We start from the raw sequence: 25,141 nt of genomic DNA on the forward strand, positions 1-25,141 counted from the left end.
GCATCATACTAGTTTTAACAGGGCTCTTGTGATGAGCAATTTGTAGGCAATACTTAGTGCCTATAGATACAATGATGGGAGTGTATATTTCCATGATCATGGTTCACATATGTATTGAATTCAAAAATAGAAATGATTCCAATAACACAATGGGCTGAACTCGCAGGTATGACAAACAAATACAAAGAAAGCTTCGCAAAGCATCACAGGTTATCTGGTTCTTCTACTCTTACTGTAAATATGTTTGTGAGAAAGGCCAAAGCGTCAGAAGGCTCTCTTCCCAAAGAAAAGAAAAAATGTGTACCATGTATTCTATTGGATACAGGAAGCAACACATTTTCCCCATGAATAAAGTATATATCTATCTATCTACCTATCTATATGTTGTTTGAAGGAACACATAACCTTTACAGAAACCTCTCCCTAAATAAAGCTCGAGGCCATTACCTCTTGACAAGGTATAATTAGTATTTCTTTCTATGAAGGCATACAAGTGCAGCAATGAATGGCTTTTGTGCTTCACACGCCTCTTCTGTATTATGCAACTTACAAGATTGAAACTCATTAAAAGCAATTATTTGATTAAAGTTATGTATAAACACCTTATACAACGGAAGGACGACAGGATCCCACATTCGACAAATCAGCCATGGAATTTCAGTTTTATATATTTGAATTTATTCAATTTTACATAATAATTAAAGTATTAAATGTATTATACAAGTAATATTCAGGACAGAAAAAAAGCTCAACAGTTAACTATTATTAACTATTATTCATCAGATTATAATTTCTTTCTTATTTCACGCTTGCATATGAACAAGTAAAAGCTAATATATAGCAAACAGAATTTCAGTGAGATACCGTCTGTGGAAGGGCAATGTATCGTGGCTCAGCTTGAATGTGGTGTTGGGAGTGTAATTATCTGAACTTTTCTTCACGAGGAACTCGAGATGATTTTCTTCAGCTTCATCACTTCCTCCGTGGTGAGGTGCAACAGAGAAGAGGAACTGGAGTTCAACATCAGCACCGCCGAGGGTCCCGAGTCCGACCCCTCCTTCCCTCTCGAGCCTGTGTCTTCATCGTATGGTGCTGAGACTGCAATGTCTTGCTGAACTCTGCGGGGACTGGAGTCAATGTTCACTGGGATGCGAGAGGCCTGGGTCTCTCTATCGTAGACGTCCCAGAAATGAAGGGGTTTGCAGTTATTGTTATCAAACGGATAGGTGTCTTGGCTGACTGCATTTTTCAGAATACCGCTCGAAGGCAAAGGTTTATAGTTGGTGAAATGATTGTGGCCGTCGTCGAGGCGATTCACAGCGGCGTGGCTGGCCGGCAATGGGCTCGGCAAATGGTTTCGCGTCAGCATCCTCAGGTCCTCACTGAAGGCGGAGCTCTGGTGGCGGGGGTTCGTGTGAAATGTCAGGTTGGTGGGGAGGAAGTCTGGCTCACAAGGATGTCTGTGTTCAACGTCCTGCGGAGGAAGAGTGCCGAGCTGCTTCGCCCCGAACATCGCGGCCGAGGACCCGCACTGCCGGAGCCAGTTGTTGAAGACAGACAGCGGTACCTCAATTTCCATCTGGCCTTCGTTGTCTCGAGAGAGGCTGGGCAGTAGGTGGCTGAAGCTGACCTCCCTTACATCCGGACTCCCCTCTCTTTCTTCTCTCGCCCGGACACTTAAGTCTGTTCTCGGAGAGCCGGGTTTCCGCTGCATTGTGGTGGCGCCTTCGTCTGTTCTCAGTGTGGAAGCACAAGAGGGGCTGCTAGAGGCCGGTATGGCGTCGACGTCGATGACATACGCCTCATTGGCTTTCACGGGATGCGAATACGACGCGTCTCCTGAACCTGCTTCGCCGTCTTGTGTCTCACACCCATCATCTCTCACCACCAGATGGGGAGTGTACAGAGGGGAGGGTTTATTCAAAAACTTTGGGCTCCTGCTGGATGAAGGTGGGGTGAACGACGAGGCGGGGATGCCGTTGGATTCCTGCCGCGACGATTTGGTGCTGAGGTTCAAAGGCTCAGTCAATCCAGTCTTGTACCGTTCCGCCAGGTTGCGCAAATTCTCCAGGGGCTCCTTTGCCCCGTCGGTTGGGTGTAGATGAGATGGAGGGAAAAGGAACCAGGGTTCGGGGGGAGGGGGGCAATGCGGTGTCAATACTGAGGAGGAGGTCGGTACATTGGGGGGCAGAACTGAATGACCCGGGTGAAAGTAGTGAGCGTAGAGGGGCGACGGCGGGAAGACGATATTGCGTATCTCTGGCTGTAAGTTCTGAGGGTTCTGGTGGAGAGATCAGGGGCCAGTCAGTAGTTGAAGGAACAGGTAAACATTTTTTGAAATATCCGTATTCCCCTTCTTTGTCAGGACTTAGCTTCGCAATAAAAAACGGCATTAGGAAAACGGCTTGCCAGGTCTCTGTTCATAGATAACTACATTTGACCTCCAGCACCTCTCAAGTGCACCAATGACCACATTACATTTTACAAAACCCAAACTTTAAAAACTACAAGTTGTCAATTTCATGAGGATGATGAGTCCTCCACGAAAGGATACTAATCAACTTTCCATGGCCATCGTTTTCGTGCCGCCAACCTCTACTTTTTACACATGTTGGGCCCACCACCATGTGACTGAGACAGGGCTGAACTTCAAGTATGTTTTTTTTCCCATGTTGGATCTGATCCAGAGTAAAATGCTAATTATCATAAAGGAATCACATCATACCAGTTAACAGCCACTTTGAGATGCAATTATTGACTACTTATTATGGTGAAGAATACATATCTAATGAATCATAATGGGATCAGTCCGAGGACCGTGACACGGCAGTGTTGAGCAACACTGCCGTGTCACGGGTATCTTAAAGTTTGAGTGAGAAACACTACCAACCGGGATCAGGGGCATCATCGGCAGCTTGCGTTTCTGTGGCCGCTGGCCGTCCTCGTGCTCTTTGCTGTAGTTGACGTAGTTGAAGTGCTTCGGCTGATTACGAGGGAACACGTTCACTAATTTGCCCGTCAGGTGGCATTCGTAGCTCAGGAGAAGCCTGCGCAAAAATAAAAACACGGATTAGATTAATCCTTTAAGAAAACAAATCACTCACCGTCTCTGACAAGACCACGTGCGTCGGTGAACTCACTTCTCGTAGTGTCTGCGGGTGCACGTGGCTGCACTGGTGCTGCGAGGGTTTCCTCCCAGTGAGTTGTACACCTGTTTCCACAGCTGCTGGACCGTCACCTGGTAAAGTGCAGGGACATTTTTTTGTGTGTTATTGACGAATGAAAATAATTTCAAAATGTAATAACCTTATGCTGTGATGATATTAACAATGCTACTAATATGAATTGAATTGGGAATATTTGATTACCTGCTGGTAGCCGCCGAAGTCTTTGACAATCTTGAACATCATGTATAGATCAACTGAAAAAAAATAGGGAAAGATACACAAAACTTAATACACGTGATTATTAAAATGTAAAACTCGTGACATATTATGCAGGTTATTTTCTCAATTGATTGATTCATTGTTCTATAACATATCAGAAAACAGTGATTAAAGTCTTCATTCAGTACACCCAAAGATGGAAAATACTGTCATTTAATTAATTTGTAATTTAATTAATTTGTAATTTACAACGACAGCATGTTAGTAATTAAAATTAATAAACTAATAATTTGTTTTGTGCATTAAAACAAGTAAAATGCACAAAAAGAAAATGAGACTCAAAATAGGATCAAATTAACAATATAACACGTACTTTGTTTGAAGCCCAGATTTGGGATTCTCTCTATTGGGGTATCTCTCTTCTTCATGAACCGGTAGAGATCGATAAGGAATTTTTCCTCTGACATCTGCTCCTCGGACTTCTTGGTTCTCTCCTGTTGGATCTCTGTCTGCGCCATTTCCTTGTGTGTCTGAGAAGCACAAAACACTAAATATTATCCTCCGCTTGCACTGATTATCAGGACTAATGTTGAATATTTAGGTATTTTTGAAATGTTCATATCACATTTAAAATCTCAAATATGATGTACAGCGCTACTCGCCGAAACACGCCCCCAGAACTGACATTCTCCAGTGACAATGCCTCACTGTTTAAAGTCACATCACCTTGACTGAGGATTGACAAACACGGTTTATTCTTTATCATATATCAAGGTTTTATCCCATGTTTGTACTTTCCACCCTGTCCCCTTGAGACAACATACCATTGCTATGAGACTCAACCATGGCATCAATGCTCTCTTTCATTCCCTATAGTTTCCAGTGAAAATCACTGAGTATACATTAGTTCATGCTTGGAATCTATGTCCCATTAAAAATATAATTGAGCTTTTTCCAGTTTTAGCTGTCAGAGTATTTTTTTTTTGCAGCACATGAATAAGAAGAGAGTGTGTTCAATGCATGTTAAATAAAGAAATGTACACAACAGAAGTGAGCGGAGATGGAAAATGCAACACCAACTAATTACCAAAAGTATCAATTAAATAAAATCCTGGAGCAACTACATTCTATTTAAAAATATTGTTCCTCACCTGTGTTTCCATTGCGAGTATAGGCATGGATCATATTATCGCATTGTCCCGATGATCAGAAAGAAACAACCTGATGTTCCCGTCGCCGGAGTCAAAGAAAGTAGAAATCACTGCAGCCGGTCGGTGTTGTCACACACACACACACACACACACACCTGTCCCTCGTACCTGTGTAACAGTGTGGGCAACTGTCAGAGGGGGTGTTTACTCTAACGTCTTCCTGCTGAGATTGCCATCGTCAGACCAACTCAACCTGTTCTAGAAGTACATTTCCGCTGGGCCAAAATATATAAACACCATGTGGCAGGATTGTGAGGACATATGCGGTTGCATAAAAGTTCAGGGAGCAGGGAGTTGTGTTCAATTGGAGTCAACTTAGAATATTTATGAGTTTACGACTGTAAAGACAAATCAGAAACCATTGAAATGCATCAGACGCTGCTCGTCATTTAATCTTTAAGAGATGAGTAGAAGCGTAAGAATAGCTAATGAGACTTTTTAACTACGGCAGTGTCACTGTGGGTGTTAAATTCAGCGTTGTAAAGTGCATTATGACCTCAACGTGTACATTATTTGGGCACGTATGTTCACACTGGTAACGTAATGATCCAAGTAATTATCAATGTGGAAACTGGAAATGTGAGATTTGGTTGGCTGTCTGATGACAAAGTGGTTGGGACACATTGTGTGAAGGTGATGTTCCCGTCTTTACCATTTGAATGCAGCATAGGGCTTCCAATTGTCATAATTAGCTGAGTTTTGTTATTTCCAGTCATTACGGGGTTTTCAAGCACCCGTTTATATATAATTGCCTCAACCTTAAGTGTCCTGTATATTGGCATAATTAGGCAAACCCTTTTTGGAAAGGAAATATTGGCCATCCTTCATCAACTCATTGTCCTGTCGATGTCAATCATACTTCAGAATTTAGGCAAACTTTACATTATTCACTTACCTAATTAAATAAAAAGTGGTTCAGCTCAGTGGTAAACTGCAATCTGTCAAGACTGTCAACTTTCTGATTAAACTAAATTAAAAAACGCACGAGGGTGTGGCGTCAGATAATGAATAAGAAGAAACTATAATTATCGTTAAATGCGTGATTATTATGCTTTCTCATCTCGGAATAACTTCTCGGGCTTTGATTGGAGTGTGATCAGTTCAGGTTCAGGGTGGGTTTTTTTTCGGGCGGTGCACTGAACCCTATCAGAGCACAGCACACAATGTAACCTGCAAGAATACCTGCACATGTATATCAGATAAAAAAAAATGTGAAGGGTGAAAGTTGTTGTTGCTCTACGCCTGCAAGTCTATGTTGTGAATCAACCTGCAGTGTTCAGGTACGCCGTGTGCTCTCTCGTCGGATATCTGCTGATCGCAACAAAAATATACACGAAGAAACGTCATCGCGACACATTCACCTCTAATAATAAGAAGAAGAAGAATGCATTTAATTTGTAAAGCAATCTCAGAGTGCTCTCTGTATTTCGTAAGAGTTAGAGTGAGTTACAGCCGTAAAGAGGTCAGCCAGCTCAACACAAATAGTGTATGAGCAAAGAAAAGAAGGATAACTTTTTTTTTTTTGGAAGGCGCAGCTCGAATGCAGTCCGCTAACAGGGCCGCTCCCTGTGAGCTCCATTAAGTGTGTTCATATTGATACTGACCCTCCCACGCTCCCTTTTCACATCACCGCCCGATTCCACACATCATTCTGCTGCTCCGTCGAAGGTTCAAGCCCCACGGGTTGGGCCTCGATGTGTTGTTATTAAACGTTTTAAATACAAGCTTTCGGGTTGGGGTTAAAACCCACGCAGGCCGGGGAGGTACTGGGAGGCAACGGATGGGGTCGATGGGTCAAACAAACACTTTCAACCAGGAATCTGGTGTTCGTGTCCCAAACTGCTGTCGAGTTATTTTTTTTATTTTTATTTGCGATCGTTACGACCCGGATTAAAAGGCTGCGATGTAAAAATGGTAAATGCGGTGAGTTAGAAGCAATAAATAAGCACATTTATTGAAAAGGATGACGTGAACTAAACAAAACAAAACATGCAGTCAGTAAGCAGTGATGTCAGCATGTGTCTGAAACAAACCCCTAGTGGTAGGGAGGGGTCATCACAGGGGTGATCGTGCACGCTGTTTACATTGAACTTCATTTGAGGTCAAACATGTTTTTCCTCAAACCAACGCTTAAATATAAGCTTAAATATAAGCAAATGTGACGTCTGAATTCAGAAACATTGACCTTGTTCCGTAAAAAAAAAAAGTTTCCCAGCGTAATATTCGCATCCTGCTCACTCGTGACAAAAGCGACCGTTTTAAAAAATATATTAAGGGGAAAATTGACACTTATTATTCTCGTGTACCTGCATATCTATTTCAGCTTGTTTTTACGATCTATTCTTTTTAATTGCATATGACTCTCCAATCTATTATGTGGTTCTTTTGCACGATGCTTTTAATGTTTTATGGGAAACTTGTTGCTGAAGTGCACTTTGTTGTGTGTGGCCCTTCTTGTCTGAATACAGGAAGTGGACGTCGTCACTGTGATGTCACACATTGGTTTTGCATTTTGGCTGTCGCCATCTTGTTTTTGGCTTTTTTAATTTCTTTTTTTTTTGCAAGCATAAGTGACACAAGAGGGTGGCGTTAAGTACAGTACACAATTTAATAAGATATTGTTTAGGTCCAAAACGGTTACAATTAACTATCTAATAAAAAGGCGACATAAATGATCATAAAACCACAGCCAGCACACAATATCTAACATAAATGACAGAGAGTGACTGGAGAAGTACAGTCGGTGCATCTGAAAGCCAGATGTTTTGTTTGCGGATCCACCCGGGGCCGTTATGGAGATAAATATTAAAGAGTGTGACGATATACCTGATAGAAAATACTCCAAACGCACAGCCATTTGGATATTTAAATAGGACGCTTTTTTTTTTTTGCGAGATAAAGACTCATTGCTGTGTGTTTGTTTGAAGGTTTGAATTAATGCAGCTTTAAAATGTATTGATTTATAAAACAGATTCAATGAAGCCAACAATACAGTTTCTGTGGCGATAATATGCAAAAGTAAAAAAAAAAAGAAAAGATGGACACGTTTTCAGGATCGCAATACACATTTCTGCTGGAGACAATGCACAAAGAAAAATATGTTGACGTGTCCTTGATAAGACAGCGATAGACATCAATCATAAAAACCGGTTTAACATTTCCTGGAACTGTCCTCTTTAATTCAAGGCACATCTTGTCTGCTGACTCCTATGAATATAACAATAATCATACGAATACTCCACTGTATTCTACTGTCGTCGAAATTGCTGTGTGGAAACTAGTGAAGGTCTGTTTATGTTAGCATTCATAATAGACAAAGCTGTATTGTTCTTAAAGTGTTACAAATGTTTACAAATGGCTTTTCCCTGAGTCTATAATCCCACTCCATCGTCACTCCTGTGAGACTAAACTTATTGATATTCTCCAGGAATGTTAGCGTTCAGGTTTACTCTCCAAGAATGACTAACAAAGGTGAGAAATACCTTTGTTTTTTCTTTCTTTTCACATCACTTTCATTAAACTTTCTTGACTCCCGACAACCTCAGAGGAAGAGTCAACGTGTCTCGTGTGTCGCAACGCAGGATTTGTGTACTGCGCTCTTTTCTTCCATCAATGTTAAGGAGTAGATTACTTTAATTGATGCAGGTTCAGCAGCAGGTGCGTTTAATTACACGTATTAATGGTTGGTACTGGAACTAGCACATCCATGTTAAATAATTGCGCCAGTGCCTTTTCCTGTAGTGACAATATGGGGTCAAAGAGGTCAAAATGTGAATGTGGGGCTCTGGAAGCAATATGAGAACTGTATGATTATCGTGGATGTATCCATAAAAAAAGGTGTTGGGTACAAAAGACAAAGTTGGTAGAATTAAAAAAAAACGAAACATATTTAACTGTAAAAGAGTGCATGGTAAACAGTATTAAGATATTACACTAATCTAATATATTTATATAGTTTTACGTTTTTACGTATATCTAAATCTAATGGATTGAGTTCAGAGATCTATGTAATGTGTGCATGTATCATGAACATAAATATTTGGAGTTTCGTTTGCACTGGTGCTCAGTGTTCCTTTATATTCACAGTGATAACATATAAAACCCAATATTGAAGTCAGCTGTGATCAAATAGAAGAAGAAATACAGACATCCCATCATATAACGGATCAATCCAGCAACTATTTTCTTTTAAAAAGAACGGTTTGGAGATCATTTGCACGTTGAGTCCAGGACTCTAGAGATATATATTTTTTTAAATGACTAAACACAGACATGGTAATAAGCAAATTGCTAATTGATTTGACCCACCTTAAACAATGCAATGCCTGTACTGTAAACCATTGTTGGATCAGCTGTTGCATGCACAAAGGGCTTCATACCAGAGCTACATTGCAATCTCTTTAGAAACATATATTATCAGAAGCTCATGAAATAAAATCTGCTCCCAGATGCACAACTCAAGGTTTTGATGACCAAAAAGAGAATTTTGACTAATAAGTAAATCATTACATAATGAGCAATAACACATTTTAATGCCTCTTCAATCTCACCAAAAGGACACGCGGAGGCTTTTCCTTTGCTCTTAATTGTGCCGTCTGCACGTCGCTCTGAGCGTCTGATAATGACGGGAATGGACTCACATCGGAGTTGGATGAAAGCCCAGAGTGAGAACCGGTCGGTTCAGGTTTCAAAACAGTCTCTTTTCCTCCATTCCTCCAACTGCCAAACAAAGAAAGCCGTAATCACTGCAGACAGATGGAAAGCTATTTTATGAAGTGCCCGGTAACGACGATGACCCACCCGGACATTTGCAGAAACACTTCTTTATTCAATTCAATTCAGTTTATTTTGTATAGCCCAATATCACAAATTACAAATTATCCTCAGAGGGCTTTACAAGCTGTACACACACGACCTCACATCGGATCAGGAAAAACTCCCCAAAAATAACCTTTTCATAACCTTTATGCATTTCAAAACTTCGCACATTTTATATATTTATTATTTAGGTATTTAAGGAATCTGTTTACATTGTTAAAAATGCTTCTAATGTGTTATTTGCATTCAAAACGTCCGTCTTCATTATTTGATAAGATTTTCCAATTAGTTAATCCCAAACGCCTTTTTTTAAGGCCCTGCTCCATTATTATACCCCTGCTCCATTTGTGCTGATGTATGCCTTTTTCCTGCAACCATATTATTCCAATATTTACAATGCACTGTATTTGCGTTATGCATTGAAATGGGCATACATTGTATTGTTCATCACCTCCAATCATTTGTAAAGTTGACTATCTTTCATGCATCAGATTGCTCCTCACGTATTCAGAATATTATCATATTCATCTACGACATACCAATGACGACAGCTACGTGCAAAGGGTCGAATCTTTCGCCTTCATCTACTTTATCGTGACTAACCGCATCGGATAAAAAAAACACCCCAGATCCCTCTTTCACATGAAATGTGTAACTCGCCCTCCAGTTCGTTTTGACAAATGATGTGTTTTGCGCTGTGACTGGAGAGCATGTTTTGTTTTCAGAATAGTAATTCTTATATTGTTGTCACATGAACAGAAAGAGAAATGGGATAATTAAGCACCTGGACAGCTTTATTGATGATCACATGCAGGCGTTTTACGAGCCGCTGTTTTTCCTCAGAGCAGCAACGACGGACGTTTTTTTTCTTCTTTTTCTTCCTGTGTCGACCCCCTGTGCCCTTCCCCTGTCAATCTGTCATCCGCCATGTTTTCCAGCTACCTGGTGGCAGGGGGTCGTTAGGGCCAACCGGGAACACCAGCCAATAGAAAACCGGCTTTCAACTGTATGTTTTTTTTGTCTTGCACCTTCACACACACACACACACACACACACACACACACACACACACACACACACACACACACACACCAAATAGCACTAATTGGTTTTTTTGGCGTGTCACAAATACGTTCCGACAGTTTAAAAGATATGTTTGAAAGTTTAGATAGCGAAGTTAATTTATCAACTATTTTTACATTTGGTTGTTCCGTGTGCTGAATGTAAGTAATCTCAGATGTCACATCATCTCCTCTCAGACATAGCTCTCTGAGGCGTTTCACCTGTGTGTCGTTTTTTTGTTTTTTGTTTTGACATACTAATCCGGTTTCCATTGTGACGTGAGCTCTCGGCTATTTAATAAAGATGACACTCATCACAATGAATTGCTGCAATTTGAAATGCAGGCATGTTGGGTGGGGTATAGAAAAAGGCGAAGTCACGCTCAACACTGGTGTGTGTGTGTGTATGTATGTAAAGGGAGTGACCCCCCCCCCTCCATTTAAAAAAATAATAAAAATCCTCTAAGCACTCTCATTATTATCAGACGAAAACCCAGTGTACCGTAAAATGTACTGGAATAGCACAACGGGTTTTGTTATGTTTGTTCAAATTGGTGACAGATTACAAATGAGAGTGAAACCTTGTCTGTGTGCAGAGAACACAATCGTTCTCATTGGGTTATTAGAACCGACATTGAGCTGCTGACAAAAAAGGTGCTGGTGATCTTTTATAAAAGCAAAAGAGAAATCGGTCACAATACTGCTGACAAATGAACGTTTCGGGTAGACGATGGTGATTCACAGCGTGCTCAGAGTCATTTAAGTGCATTTTTTTTCCACAAACAAACAAAAAAATGCTAAACAGTTTTTTTTAAAATACAAACCAACCTGAAGAAGTGCATATTCTACACATCCAACTTCCAGTTCATTAATTAAATAAGTTCATTTAATACAAAATAAATAAAAGTTCTATTATTCCTCGTCTCCTCACTCCATCTTGAGAGAGGGTTGAGGCACCTGTGAACACAAGAGGTGTGACGGATTAACTCGAAACATGGTAGCCTACGGATATCGATGTTAGTTGTTATTTAAGATGATCAGATGCGTGAATAAACTTTATGCCCTGTCGGATCGCACGGCGCTGTTGGAACCGCATTCCTTAAAAGGAACTGTTTCTTCAATAGAGGGGGATTAATTGGCAGAAATTAAATCTTTTAATCACTGGAAACTAAGAATCCTTGTGGGTTTATTTATACCATTTTATATCTACATCTTCCCCGGAGTGCACCATCCGGCACCGCCATGTTTCTACAGTGGCCCATAATGGACAAACTGAGCACTGGCTCCAGCAAAGAGCCTTTTATGTTTTTCTACGTTATTTAAAAAAATAAAAGGTAGGGATGGGCGCCCGAAACCCGGTATTAAACGGGCACTAACTATTATTATTATTATTATTATTATTATAGATCCGAGAATTTATAAAAATGTTACGTTTACGACGCATGAAAAGCAAACGAGCTAAAAGCGACGCCGTCGGTCTGTATCCTACTTGTTTGTCGATGTTATCGTAAACTTCTCTTCCGGTGGAGACAAAGCGGCTCGGGGGTGGGGGGTGTGTGTGGGGGGGGGTAGGGGGGGGGGGGGGGGGGGGGGGGGTAGGGTAGGAGGACCGACTTGATTGTCGACTCATCAATCAGGATGTATTGTAAGAAAAAAAAAAAGACCCACAGGCGAGAAGCCGTTTACAGCAACAACAAAGGAAGCCACAGGCCCGCTTTTTCCAAAAACATGCATTAGCAATTGGTTTTAACTGTGATTCGTGCTTTCTTTTTGTACACTCTGGAGAGAAATAATATATTGGTTTTATTTTTTCAACCGCCACACATAAAGCACAATTATTGAGAGGGAAATCACATGCATCGGGTCTCCAAAAACTCACACAAAAACACACGTTTCGGCTTTGCAATTCAACATGACACGTTTTGGCAACACAATGCGCATGGTTCTTTACATAAGACCCGGGTGTCGTTTTCCCTTCACCGCCATTCAAAATAACCGCGCCCACTGACTAATCAGCCGAGACACTATCACCTGCTACCAACTAATTGCCTGTTTTAAAATACCCATAGAAGCCAATGTGGGAATGTCAGGTGCTGTTTGGCGCATCAGCTGGATGAGCCGCGCCTGAGCCGTTGTGGCCTCAACGACCTTCTTCACTTGGCAGCCTCGCTCTCTTGAAGGAGGAGATCCTTTTGTGCCGCTGGCATGAAACAGTCTCGTTGGTTTAATGTTCTTTTTTATTTTTCTTTGTGCACACACACTGCCACACACGCACACGCACGTTATGTGTTAAAAATAACCTTTGAGCCGGGGTTGTGACGCACAACTGGAATTCATGCTCCCTTCTTTTTTTTTTGTCCCCACAAATAAAGCACTCTCTTTATATTGAGTTGTTGTGTTGCCCTAGTTGTTGTGTCCTTGAGCAAGACTCTTAACCATGAATTGTTCCTTTCAGCTGTGTCTACAGTGTATGTCAGCTAAATGACATGTGATGTAATGTATGAACCACGTGGGTGCCATAAGGTGACAAAAATGTAGGTTTTCCAAAAAAATATAGTGTAGCTTTGAATGTGTAATGTGTCATTCATGCGAAAGACGTCAGGTATTCCAGTTGAGTATCAAGTGCGAGACATTTCCTTCCTGTCACCCATCGAGAAGTCATCTGAATCGTGTAAGTGAGCGTGACTCAGAAACATGAAACCCCACAGCAGGCGATAGCCGGGCTCTCCCCTAAGATGCCTGTGGTTTCCTGGTGCGTGTTTTGGATCAGTATCCCTTTACAGGACCTTTTTGTTGCAGATGTAAAAATATGTATTCGCGCCGCCATGTTGCAATGTGAGAGACACTGGGAGGGGGAAGTGCATCAAGGAACTGAAATTCATGTAACATGAGGACATGAAGAATGTCATTTAGTCTGTGAATGCAACCAGTCCAGTCAATTACTGGAATGAAACCGTTTTTTTCCGGGTATGTAATTTATTCCACGGTGAGTTTGGACAACAATTGGACGTTCTGGTTATTATAATTTGGTCAACGCACCAGGAAATATGTTTTACTTTTCTTTAAATGTTGCAAATAAACGTTGTGCTTTATATGGCACTTCAGGCCTTCTGATCTCCTTGAGGTGTACCTGACAAATACTACTCAGTGGTTAAAGTGTTGGCGGTTCATTACTTCACCACACGGTGGCGCTGTGGCTCAAGCTTTCATATTTGCCTTTTCCTGAAAATGCCATGTGTGACATGACTCGAATGTAAGGCTGAATATGGCATTTCATGTTCTGCGTGTGTTTTTAATCTGAAATGAAAACCTGTTACCCATATGTACACATGGGTTTAAAAAAATATATTATTCAAGATTGTGGCCTGTACATGTTGCAACAGGTAGACGACAAACACATGTGTCAACCACGGAGAGGGTTCTTAGCTTCCTATTACTCTTGCAGTTCATGTTGCTGAATTTTTATGTTCTGCTCACAGATAACACTTTTTATTTCTGCCGTGTTTCTACCCCCATCATCCACAGAAGACTGACTCTAATGCAAAGGAAATGAAAAGCGCATTTGGATAAAATTTGTATTCATCAACAGACCCTGTCATATTTGTTATATGTCATCTTTGTAATGGAACTTTTGCACCGAAAAGACGGCTGAACCTCACTTTGGTTGTATGGTGACATCCGTAAAAACAAAAGCATCTCTCATGCTCCTGCGGAGTCAGCGGGCAGGTACATTATAATTTCAGAGGCAGATGCATAGATTGACAATAGATATGTTTGGTGAACTGACGCAAAGGTCGGGCCAAAAATGGACTCCAAATGTCAAACACCCGTCTCTGAAGTTTAAGCCTTTGTAAGATCTGACTTATTGATATTCTCTTCCAGACAACAAAAATGTCACTCCTGATATTTTGATGCAGAATATGCGTTTGCTTCTCCGATGGTAATTGAGCATTGATGGACATCTGTGGTAGATATGAACTTCAGATGTGCACGTGTGTGTGTGTGTGTGTGTGTGTGTGTGTGTGTGTGCACTGTGTTGTATAATGGTCGGGGAAGCGTTATTATGAGCAAATACCCCTGACCTTTTGTGCCCCCTCGTGCCCTTTTAAACCAAGATCGAATTTCTAACCGTGATAACCACCTGAGGCATGATAAACCAAAAGGGGCATATCTTTGTTTGGAGGACATTCATAATGTAGCAAATGTCACTGTTTGCATGCCGGGGTCTACAATATATGGTTTCAATCTGTTTCTTCTATTATAAAATGTTATCTTGGCTTAATGAGGCAATGTCCTCCATACATTACACATGACTAAACACAGATAGGTGCGGACCATGTTATGTCCATTTTGATGACATAAACCAGCTGAAACAAAATCTTAAATTGAAGCCTGAGAAACAAAAGCACCGATCATGTTTCTGCTGATGAAGTTTCAAATCAATGTTTTTGACCATAAGTTAACTTTTTGTAGATTGTTCCAAAAAATAAATCGGGCTTTTTTTTCTGCCACACATCGGTACCTCTCAGCGGTGAATCTACGTATATATATATATTTTACACAGCGAAGCCTGTGAGAAGTTGCTTACTGTACATGTAAATGTTGCAAATGAACATTGCAAGTGACACTAATATAGACAAAATCACAATGTTACATGTTTTTATTTTCGAATCAAACAAACACCGGGAAACACTTGAAACAAGTCATTGGAACACATGAAAACAAGTTGAAAAACTAGGATTTACAATGTACGTCTGTATTTGGGTAATAAGAGAATGTATCGCTTCAGGAGCCCTGCAGAGAAACTTTTAATTTATTAAAAAATCCTTAAAAAAGTTATTTAATACATATTCAATACAATATACAAGTGTATGTTTATAGACTGATTTGTATATATTATATAGGCGCTGGTTAGGGGCTACTTGGCTGAAAGAATATTTAAACAGGGGGTACCTCACTGAAAAAAGGTTGAGAACCACTAGATTAAATATCTTCAGGATTATGGATTGATGTCCTATAGGCTATAACAGATGTGAAAACAAAAATAGTTTTCCTCAAAAGCAAAACAACATCACTGTGAGGCAAGAATGCCATCTACAGCAACATAATCGCAAACATAAATTCAGTGATGCTCATGCATCTTCGTTGGTTGTCGTACTGGAATGTTTTAACCTTTCCTCCTCCTCCTCCTCCTCCTGCTTCTTTTTGACTTCTCCTTCTAAATGGTATCCAATCATCAGCTGGTAACACAGCACACTCACCACTGCACCCAAGAAGGGTGCACAGATGGGCACAAAGAACCAGTAGGTGTTTGCTCTGGAAGGGAATAAATGTTACAAAAAAAAATGTAATGTACGATGGCATTTAACATCTTCGATTCAATGCACCTATACTGTAGCAGGCCTACATAAAATATGAGGGTATAGCAGAAGTTGCATAGATGAAGTGTTCTGGGTCAGAGTAGCATGTCAATATCGAGTGGCATTGTGGGAAATGTAGTGCCCAGTGGTTTGTGGTGCTTTAATCTCGGGGGCCAAAGGTCAGGACTTCTTGACCTCTGCTGCTTGGACATTGTCTCATGTGATTTCCTTCTCATCAAAGCACAATACTACATTTCTAAAATGTTTACAGTTTCACTCATGCTGTAAGATGATGCCACCACGACGCAATTCTGCATGCCTTTTGTTCATATCAGCCACAGAAAAAAAAAAAATTATTAAGAAACTACATTTTTGTATTTCTACCGTATGTTTTGGTGGGAATTGTTTAATTTTTTAAACTGCACCTTGTTGCGAAAGTGAAACTTAACATTGTGATTTGAAACAAAACTACTTGGTAAGAAAACTCCTTGGTTAGGTTTAGGAAGAACATGACATGAACAGCAGTCCCCTAGGTGAAAGTCCTGTGTTTGTTTGCCACAACCTCCATTCTATGTGGACCATGTCACTTTATATAAACCACCCCCTTCTTCTTGTATTCGTATAGATCAACAACCGTGTGAATAGATAACGTCCTTCTGAACCAGTAGGTCCCTTCCAATCCATATCTATGAGGCTGATAACGGCCATTCAATTGGCTGATAACCTCCGTGATATCCCCGCAGTTCAATACCGTGCCCCTACTCACGTGAACTATCAAGAGTCTCTAAATCTATTTAAAAACAGCTTTTTTTCTTTCTATTTCTTCAACTGTTGCTCAACAGATTTACAATTTTGGCATTCCTGATATTTTGATGCAGAATCAACGTTTCTGAACCAAAAATAGGTTTCATATCAACATTTCTATATATCAACATTGCAGTGTTTTAACGGCTTTTGGTGTTTCAAAACTAAATTACTTTTAAGTTTAGGCAACAACACTTCTTGGTAAGGTTTAGTTATCATGGGTAGGATTTCTATTTTATTTTATTTTTGAGTTTGGTGAAAGTCTACAGTTTTGTCCGACCCATCCTCCCAAAGTAACGTAACCTATAGGAGAAAACGGTTTCCCATCAAAACATCTCGAAGGGGAATAAATGTGAAATCTGGCCATCTTGTCAACCTTTCCATCAGAAAACATCCCATCACTCCCACTGTCCACAGCCTCCTGACATCATCGGATAAAAAAGGCTCCGCAAGGAGAGCGGACGGGGAACACAGGCTGTTTTTCTTTCAATTAGCAGCGTTGCATCCTCACCACAGGTCTGGACTTGACATTGTATAGAATACATGAGTCCATTTGCTGTGACGCATCCGGGTCCGGCTAGTGGCCACCCACTGGCCCGCACATGTACTGCAAGGCTCGTGCGATGGCATCGCAGCGCAGAGGAAGTGCCGTTTCAGAGCCCACAGGGGGGGTCTTGACAAGGTAAACTGACAAAGTCAACCGCGAGCACACATCTGTTCTGCGGTCTTCCCGTCTGTTCAGGCGCAGATAATACGAACGTATTAAAAAGCTCCTTGTGTGTTGTCAACAGATTGTTTACTTGCGTTTCTGTCTGCTCAGACCGCCGAGCAAACTGTAGGAATATAAGCTCTTTTTTTCATTTTTATTTTTTTTAGATAAATACCTGTAGCCTTGTTCGGATTTTTAATGCACAGAGTATGCCTTCATTCATTATTTGAATCTTCCCGCACGCTTACAAGCCGTTCCACACAGATGGATTGTGACACCGTCGTGCTCATTGCGTCCTGCTCGAAGGGTCAAAGAGGACGACGGGAGCTGATGTTTTTGGAGATTTTGGCTATTAGGCCCTTTTACCGGAGTCCAAACAATAAAGAGTTTTTTGGGCTCCAGCAGTTGGAGCCATGCTAGTCCCACGCCCTGATATGCCCTCAATAAACGAGACTCGGCCATGTTTTTCAATCATTCGTCTCTTGAAAAACGAGGTCTATTCAGCTCCACCAGACACGAGTCGCTGTGACTTCAAGTGTCTATTCAAGTCCGTGATTGTGTTCTTTTTTTTTTTTTTTACTTAAACATATATAATAAAGAGAATAGTCTCTTTAGCGTGCTGCTCCATGTTCAGTGAGGAGAGAAACCAAGTCCCTGTTACCTGATCAAAGAATCCGTTAACCAGGGTGAGATGTTTGGATGGATCCGTGGCATTCGTCCCCACCACGATCAGCTTCCCGTGGCTAAAGCCCCACAATGCATCTGGTGGGAAGAATGTACAAATCACTTTTGTGTACCAGCGGGTAGCACATCCAGCTTGAGTTGTCCAAGGAGGACAGGTCTGTGTGTGTGTGTGTGTGTGTGTGTGTGTGTGGCCTTGTAGAACATGCGTTTTTTAAAATCGGATTCTTTCGCCTCAGTTTCACGTACATGCCGAACACAATGGCCGCGCCCAGAAAGGCTCCGAGAGTCTGGAAGAAAAAGAACAGCGGGAGCTTCCTCCACGGCTCTCGGCCAAGTAAACACAGGGAGAAGGTCACAGCTGGGTTCAGATGACCCCCCTGAAGATAAAGGGGGGAAAGAAATACAGAACTTTGGTGGGTACTTTCGTTAAAATCCATCATCAGATTCTATGTTTCAACCCAGGAAAACAAAAACACATGGAGGCTGTTTTTTTATCTATCTCTACTGCATACAGCATACTCCCTCGCCCCCTTTTCTCTGTGAGACAGGAGAGAGCTGTAGGCCGATATCCAGTGACTGGTCTCTGAAGTCTTGTTTGGATGGAAGGTCTCTGTGACACTAGATTAAATAGGAGGGATGAAAAGATTGAGAAAAAGTATCCCTCTCATAACTGCTCTGATGGCACACTCGTGTGGGCACCTCGCTTCTATTCACACCTTAATCGTGTCTGAGTAGGAGCTATCTAATTATAAGAGCTTATTTTCTCAGCTGCAACGTGTGTTCGAGGGGGGACAGCCTCATTATAAAGGCATCGGGAGGAGTGAGTGTGAGTGAACCGGGGAACCCTTTGTAGTGCGGCATGCTTTTGACAGAGGATACTGTGATTGAGGATCGACTCTCTCACTTTTCCTTTCAATTACAGAACGCATTAGTTTTCAGGTTCAGGGGGTAAGAGGCCCCTCCCACTGCGTGTGGGTGTGTCCTCTTTTAAACTTTGCATTGCCCCCGTCCACTGCCTCCCCGTTTCGAGCTGTCATCCTGCAGGCAAACGCATCAGTGGGGTAAATACTGCGTTTCAGAGAACTGCCAGTTTACCCTTTTGCTGATATTTAGTGCCCGTCTAGCCATCAATAATAATGACTCCCTGTTATGCCGGTGGAAGATGGAGGAAAAAGCCGAGGTCTTACGGGGAAATACTCTTGTGACTGACAGGTACCGCACGACAGTGATGCTAATGACTGCATGGCTCCGCTGTGTGTGTGTGTGTGTGTGTGTGTGTTTTTCTTGATGAAGATAAAGTGTTCCTCTCTTTTTTTTCCGACCCTTTTGTTGACGTTTGCGTTGTTGTTGCAGCTGATGTGTGTGTGTGTGTGTGTGTGTATAAATATAGAGAGAGAAATAATGAAAGTTGCAAAATCGACCCTTTTTTTAATTTATTTTTTACTATGTTTTCTTCTTCGTCTCACCTCGTTAAAATGTATAGAAAAAGGCATTAAAGTGGTAACTCTTTTCTCCACAAACTCAGCTCGCACATTTAATGAACGTGACAAAACGATTGACCACAGAGCATTGTTATTACACCGCATAAGGAACCGGGTTTTATGTTATTATGGGCTATGTAAGAACACATTTATTGTGAGTGCCTTAAAGACATTTAGCTGAAAATGGACTTATTTATGCTGATGTGGGAGGACCAGTATACACTGCAGTGCATCCTCACCTGAGATCTGCCCACTCACGAGGAGACCCAATGTTGCAGCAAAGCCAAAAGCCAAGTTGACGGTGAGGAACGTGCCGTGGGAGCCTCTGCTCAACACCAGCTGTGCTACTGCACCACAACCAAACATCTGGAGAGGGGAGCGGGTAACCAGCTGGAATGAATCAACACATCTACCACGTAATGTGTTTTTAACATCTCCAAACCATACCCCTTTTTTTTTTTTCAGAGATCCAACCTAGAAATATCCAGTGAAGTTTAAAAAAAAAAGAAAACACACACCCTGAGATTAAAGTTCCTACAGTAGTAAAACACCTTGAAAGAGGAGACATAAAGCCCCACGGGGGCGCGATCCCGGGTCAGGGTGTGTAGCTGAGTCACGCTTTTGTGTGTGTCTATCTGACCTCCGAGGTCACATGTACGCTTTGGACGGGCTTTGTGTGGCACTATGGCCGCCGACAAACAATCTGACTCCACACGGGGGAGGAGGGGGGGTGGGGGGGGGGGTTCTCCTTGAATTAACAGATCGGTCACAGCCGGGCAGCGTTTCACCGTCGGCGCCCGTGGGAAGCAGAGGGACTCTAGGGTGTTTTTTTTCCACGGGCTAAACAACATTTAGCTTTCATTTAAAAAAAAAAAGAAAAAAAGAGTCTCACCTCGTGTGGTGGAACAGGGACTGAAGTCTTGTATCATTCACAAAGAATATGGATGTAAGATAATGTGTTTTTCTATGTCATGAAAGTACGAGGAAGAAACGGGGAGATAATTAACGAAGTTCTTATGAATATAGTTGACATTGCTCAGTGTTTCTTTGCTTCATAGACATTTTATGAAAGCGGCAATTTAATGAGAAGAGAGCAGCAGTTAAGCTTTCTTTACCTTCAAACTAGTTTAAAAGTCGCCTTTGAACATCAAACCAGTCGTACAGAAGACACCGTGGAGAACCTCACAAGAAGTGTTTATTTACTAATGCGCCAAATGCCCTCATCTCTTTCTACACACACACACACACACACGCACGCACGCACACACAAAATCCCTCTGGGAATTTTCAAAAGGTCTTTTTATTTATTTTTTCTCACGTTGAAGCTGAAGGAAAGCTTCAGAGTATTTATCTTAGTGAGAAAACCTGTTGCAACCCCGTTCACCATTTCTTAGGATGTGCTTTCGCTCACCATCTCACATCTTTTAATTGTCGGTCCGATTCATTTGGATGGTTGGATCACACAAATGGCACCGACTCCACAATGAACGGTGTTTTTTTTGTACATATCTGAGATATAATCAGTAATATTGTAATGCGCTATGCTCTGCGCTGGACTTAAATATACGTTTGACTTTTTGTAACAAGTGGGTCTTCTACACACGCAGGTATTAGTCATGTTTTTGTGGTTTCTCATCTCAACATAGGATACCAAAAAAAAACTAAGTAGGTCAAAGTCGTTGTACATTTTAAGGGAGAAGACACCAGAAAAGCATAAAAACTGTCACGTTAATCCTGAAAATATTTTTTAAGTAACCAAAAGCTACATATATTTCCCCCCCATTTCCTAAATGGCACAACAGCATTCCCGTTCATTTTCATTTCATTGAATGGTAGCAGACGATATCGTACTAAAACATATATTCTATTTCAAATGTAGTTAATAACTAGCTTATACAGAGAACAGTATACATATCTGGCAATTTAGTCTATTGCCCTTGTTGACAACGATCCACTCGGCACTCTTTACTCACCACCAGAACCAAGGTGCCCAGGCACTGGGCCAGGGCCTGGCCATTTTCCCATGATGCTGTTGTTATGAGAGTATCTTGAGGGAGGCTCTGCGGTCCGACAATCCAATGTGAGTCAGCGTGGCTGTGCGTCAGCTTTTAGGGGTCTCCCATTGGACCCCTGCCTGTGGACCAGGCTGCCACTCCTCAACACGTTTACACTCGTCTCTTCCTCAGGTTTTTGTGGCTCTTGACATTACTTTCATCATTTTTTCTCTGCACAGGGCAGCCAGACATGAAAAAATTAAGCTATAACGTTGCACGTTTATACTCTCGTCGCTAACTGATGGTTGTTGCTCACCGTTTTTTTTTCTTTTCCTGGCCTACATTTTTTAAAATCACACCCAATTAAAATGCAAGTCTGTCCGTAACATAATTGTGCACATTCATCACGCAAAAGGACTTCATCCTGAGGGACGTGAGATGACGGAGGAACCTCCCCCAAACCGATCCCTCTTCACTAGCCTCTTCACGAGCTCCTCGACAGGAACGTGTAAGCAGCCAACAGTCAGGTAAGCTGAGGGGACACACACACACACACACACACACACACAACACTCTCCCCGCCCCCCCACCCGTGAGTAGGGAACATCCGTCACTGTGGATACTGATAGATGCCGTGCCCAAGCAGCCGTGAGAGTATCGTGTTGTCTCTCGCTGCAAATTAGCTCTAAAGTAAATGGTCAATGTGGGCGTGAAGCGTTGCACTGTATATAATATGATAATATACATATAAAGAGTCCTCATCGTTTCACTAAATGCAAAAAAACATTTTTAAAACGAGGACAACGTGGAGCACTCCTTCATTCTTTTGTACTTGCTGTCATTTCCCTTTTCCCCCCCCAATTAATTTCACGCCGGCCTTCAACCTTTAGCACATTTCCAAGAGATTTTTCACTTAGATTTAAACAATGAGACATTTAGGTTGAGAAACGTCATAAAATAACTAAGTGAACTATTTCACATTATGTTGTAGGAGTAGTGGAGGTCATTTGGAGAATAGCAGAGCCTGTGTGTGTGTGTGTGTGTGTGTGTGTGTGTGTGTGTGTGTGTGTGTGTGTGTGTGTGTGTGTGTGTGTGTGTGTGAGAGGTTTCCCGTGTCTTGTTTTTCCATCTGCCGAGTTGAGTGACGGGGGAGCTGGTAACGTAATCTATCGACTCCGGGCCCTGGAGACCAAAACAAGGGCGTCTCCGCTGTGTTTTCTGACCACGGGCGGGATGCAGGAGCAGCGAAAGTTAACGAACAGTTCGGAGGCACGTCGCAAACATCAGGAACCAGGTGTTGGAGACGGGGAGTTATTTTGAAAGTTACATCCAACAAAGGAAATGAATATGATGTGTTTAGAATATATTTCCCACTTAGGTTGTCGCCAGTTGCTTTTTTAGAAATAAAGTTGCTTAGAGGGTGTGAGAAGCCGGGTAGACGGTAAACACTGTGGCAAAGAAAGGAGAAAGAGTCCGAGTTACGCAGTGAACAAGAAGGCCTCTTGTTGTGTCAAGGGCAGCTCTTCTTGTAAATCTCCACCAGGAGCAGCATGTGAAATAATCTCAAAAGAAATCCAGTTTTAAGACGACAGTCGTGCAGCGTGTGCTGGGCATTAGCTGAACGTTACAACTCCTCCGAGAAGATTAGAGAAAATATGCAGATCACCTGTTGCGCGTGGTGACCGGCTCCTGATTTTAAAAAACTGACAGCAGCTTTGGGTGCAGTTCACCTCTCGGCCAATCAGAGTGTGACGACGCCCCTTTCTTCAGCGCTTCACAGAGGTCACGACCCTGCACACATTCGGGTCCTCCCCTCTCCTAATGCGAACCTCGTTTCAGCAGATGGTTTCAGAACAGAAACCCGGCGCTTTACACCCTTTTGAGACTTTGTGAGCAAATTATCAGGCTTTTCCCAACATGCTCAGCAGCTTCTTTCCCCCCCCCCCCAAAAAAAATGTCCCAGTTTTTTTATGTTCACCCCACTGTCTGTTTTTATCAGTTGTGCCGCTGCATACGAAGAGTCACTTGAGTCCTTATCAGTTCGGGTTGATGACTACAAGCAGCTCGAGGCTACGTCAGCGGCTCCAACCAAAAGCCATTCCTCTGAACTGTCAGCCGGTTGAGAAGCATTGTGGGTAATGCAGGTTGAGACGATGTATGAAATAACGACGGATGATGTCTCTGATTCCGCTACATCGATACAGATTGTTAAACCGTCCGTCCATCATGAGTCTGACAGCGTTGGCGAAAAGTTCAATCAGTGCAGTGCAGTTTATATATTGTGCATACATTATCATAAAGATTGAGCAACAGATTATATATACACAGATGACTGGAAATGGAGGGGAGTGTGTGTGTGTGTGTGTGTGTGTGTGTGTGGGGGGGGGCAATATGCACCCAATTGCAAATAATCCGCTTGTGTTTCACGGTTATCTGTGTGGAGAAAATGACTGATGGCGATGATGAAGGTTGAGCTTGACCTTGCTGCTAATTTGTCTGATTTTTACACAATTAAAGTGTTGATTCTTCAGTTATGAAATTACCTTGTCAGTTTTAATCTAGGAAGAAAGCGGGGAATCGAGCACAAAGAAGTGTTTACTCAAGGAAGTCTCACCTTGCTGTAACATTCAGCCGTTCCGTGTGTGTGAGTGTGTGTGTGTGCGTGTGTGTGAGCGTGTGTGTGTGCGTGTGTGTGTGTGTGCGCGCGCTTCCATTTGTTCAAGCAGGCTAATGCAAGTGTTATCATTATCTCGGAGTGCGCCGCAATTAGGATGTTCACATCTCGTGCTTGGCTCAGCGCATTAGTGCGAGGGGAATGGCCAGAGGAGGAGAGCGTTGATGGGTTATCTGGGAGGTTAGTTCAAATCTGGCCGACTTGCTGTTTCGGCACAATGCGAGAAAAACAACCTCCACGATAATCTCAATTTACATATGTTGTTCAAATACTGATTTATTTAGAGATGAAGCGATTTAAAAAAAAAATAAAAATGTATTCCCTTGTGTATAAAAAGTGTTCTCTCGTGAGACTGCTTTGTTTTGTGTATCTTTACGTTGAGGAAGGAAGGAATAAAAGGGCTTATTAGTATTTTCCTAAAACGACCAAAGCAAAATGATGCCCCCCCCCCCCCCCCCCCCCCCGGTAGAACGTCGGTTGGGGGAGAATGATATTTCATGTTGATAATATTTATGAAAATCCACTTTAATAAGTGGAGTAAAATTGTATCATGTGGGTCAACCAACAAGAGACCATCTTGTGATGGGATCGCACCAGCCTCAGACATCTTCAAACTAACCCTTCATGTGGAATGAACTACAGGTTGTACATATACAGCGTAAAGTCGCCTCGAAATGTATCGATCTGAATCTGCACATTTGTATGATTTTTGTAATTGCATTTTGTACGATTGCGACGCCATCGCGTTCACAAAATGTGTCCACAGGCCGACAGAAATAAACCTTTTCAATAGTTGATTCAAAGTGCAAGTTATTTTCATGGAAGAGGGTCCTTTTTTTTAATTCTTGAGCAGGCTCACTCACAAGAATAATCAGCCGAACACACACACGCGCACACACACGCACACACACGCACACACACAGACGCACACTGTCCTCCATCAGGACACGTAACACACA

At 42.0% G+C, this 25,141-nt stretch overlaps 2 protein-coding genes across 2 annotated transcripts; both read right to left on the bottom strand.

Annotated features, from left to right (window-relative positions):
- Positions 1 to 734: 734 nt before the first annotated feature.
- Positions 735 to 4,731, bottom strand: arid6 (AT-rich interaction domain 6). Its single transcript, XM_034546960.1, has 6 exons — positions 4,538 to 4,731; positions 3,760 to 3,916; positions 3,369 to 3,421; positions 3,141 to 3,238; positions 2,891 to 3,047; positions 735 to 2,281 (listed from the first exon to the last, which is right to left on the bottom strand). The coding sequence occupies exons 1-6, from the start codon at positions 4,562 to 4,564 to the stop codon at positions 938 to 940; spliced, it is 1,836 nt and encodes a 611-aa protein (XP_034402851.1). The 5' UTR covers positions 4,565 to 4,731; the 3' UTR covers positions 735 to 937.
- A 10,877-nt stretch (positions 4,732 to 15,608) lies between these two features.
- On the bottom strand, positions 15,609 to 24,135 carry LOC117740697 (aquaporin-3-like). The gene is made up of 6 exons (XM_034547229.1): positions 24,123 to 24,135; positions 21,488 to 21,543; positions 19,746 to 19,880; positions 18,274 to 18,410; positions 17,970 to 18,113; positions 15,609 to 15,792 (listed from the first exon to the last, which is right to left on the bottom strand). The coding sequence occupies exons 1-6, from the start codon at positions 24,133 to 24,135 to the stop codon at positions 15,609 to 15,611; spliced, it is 669 nt and encodes a 222-aa protein (XP_034403120.1).
- Positions 24,136 to 25,141: the final 1,006 nt, after the last annotated feature.

Source organism: Cyclopterus lumpus, chromosome 12, assembly GCF_009769545.1.
Source record: "Cyclopterus lumpus isolate fCycLum1 chromosome 12, fCycLum1.pri, whole genome shotgun sequence".
Taxonomy (NCBI): Eukaryota; Metazoa; Chordata; class Actinopteri; order Perciformes; family Cyclopteridae; genus Cyclopterus; species Cyclopterus lumpus.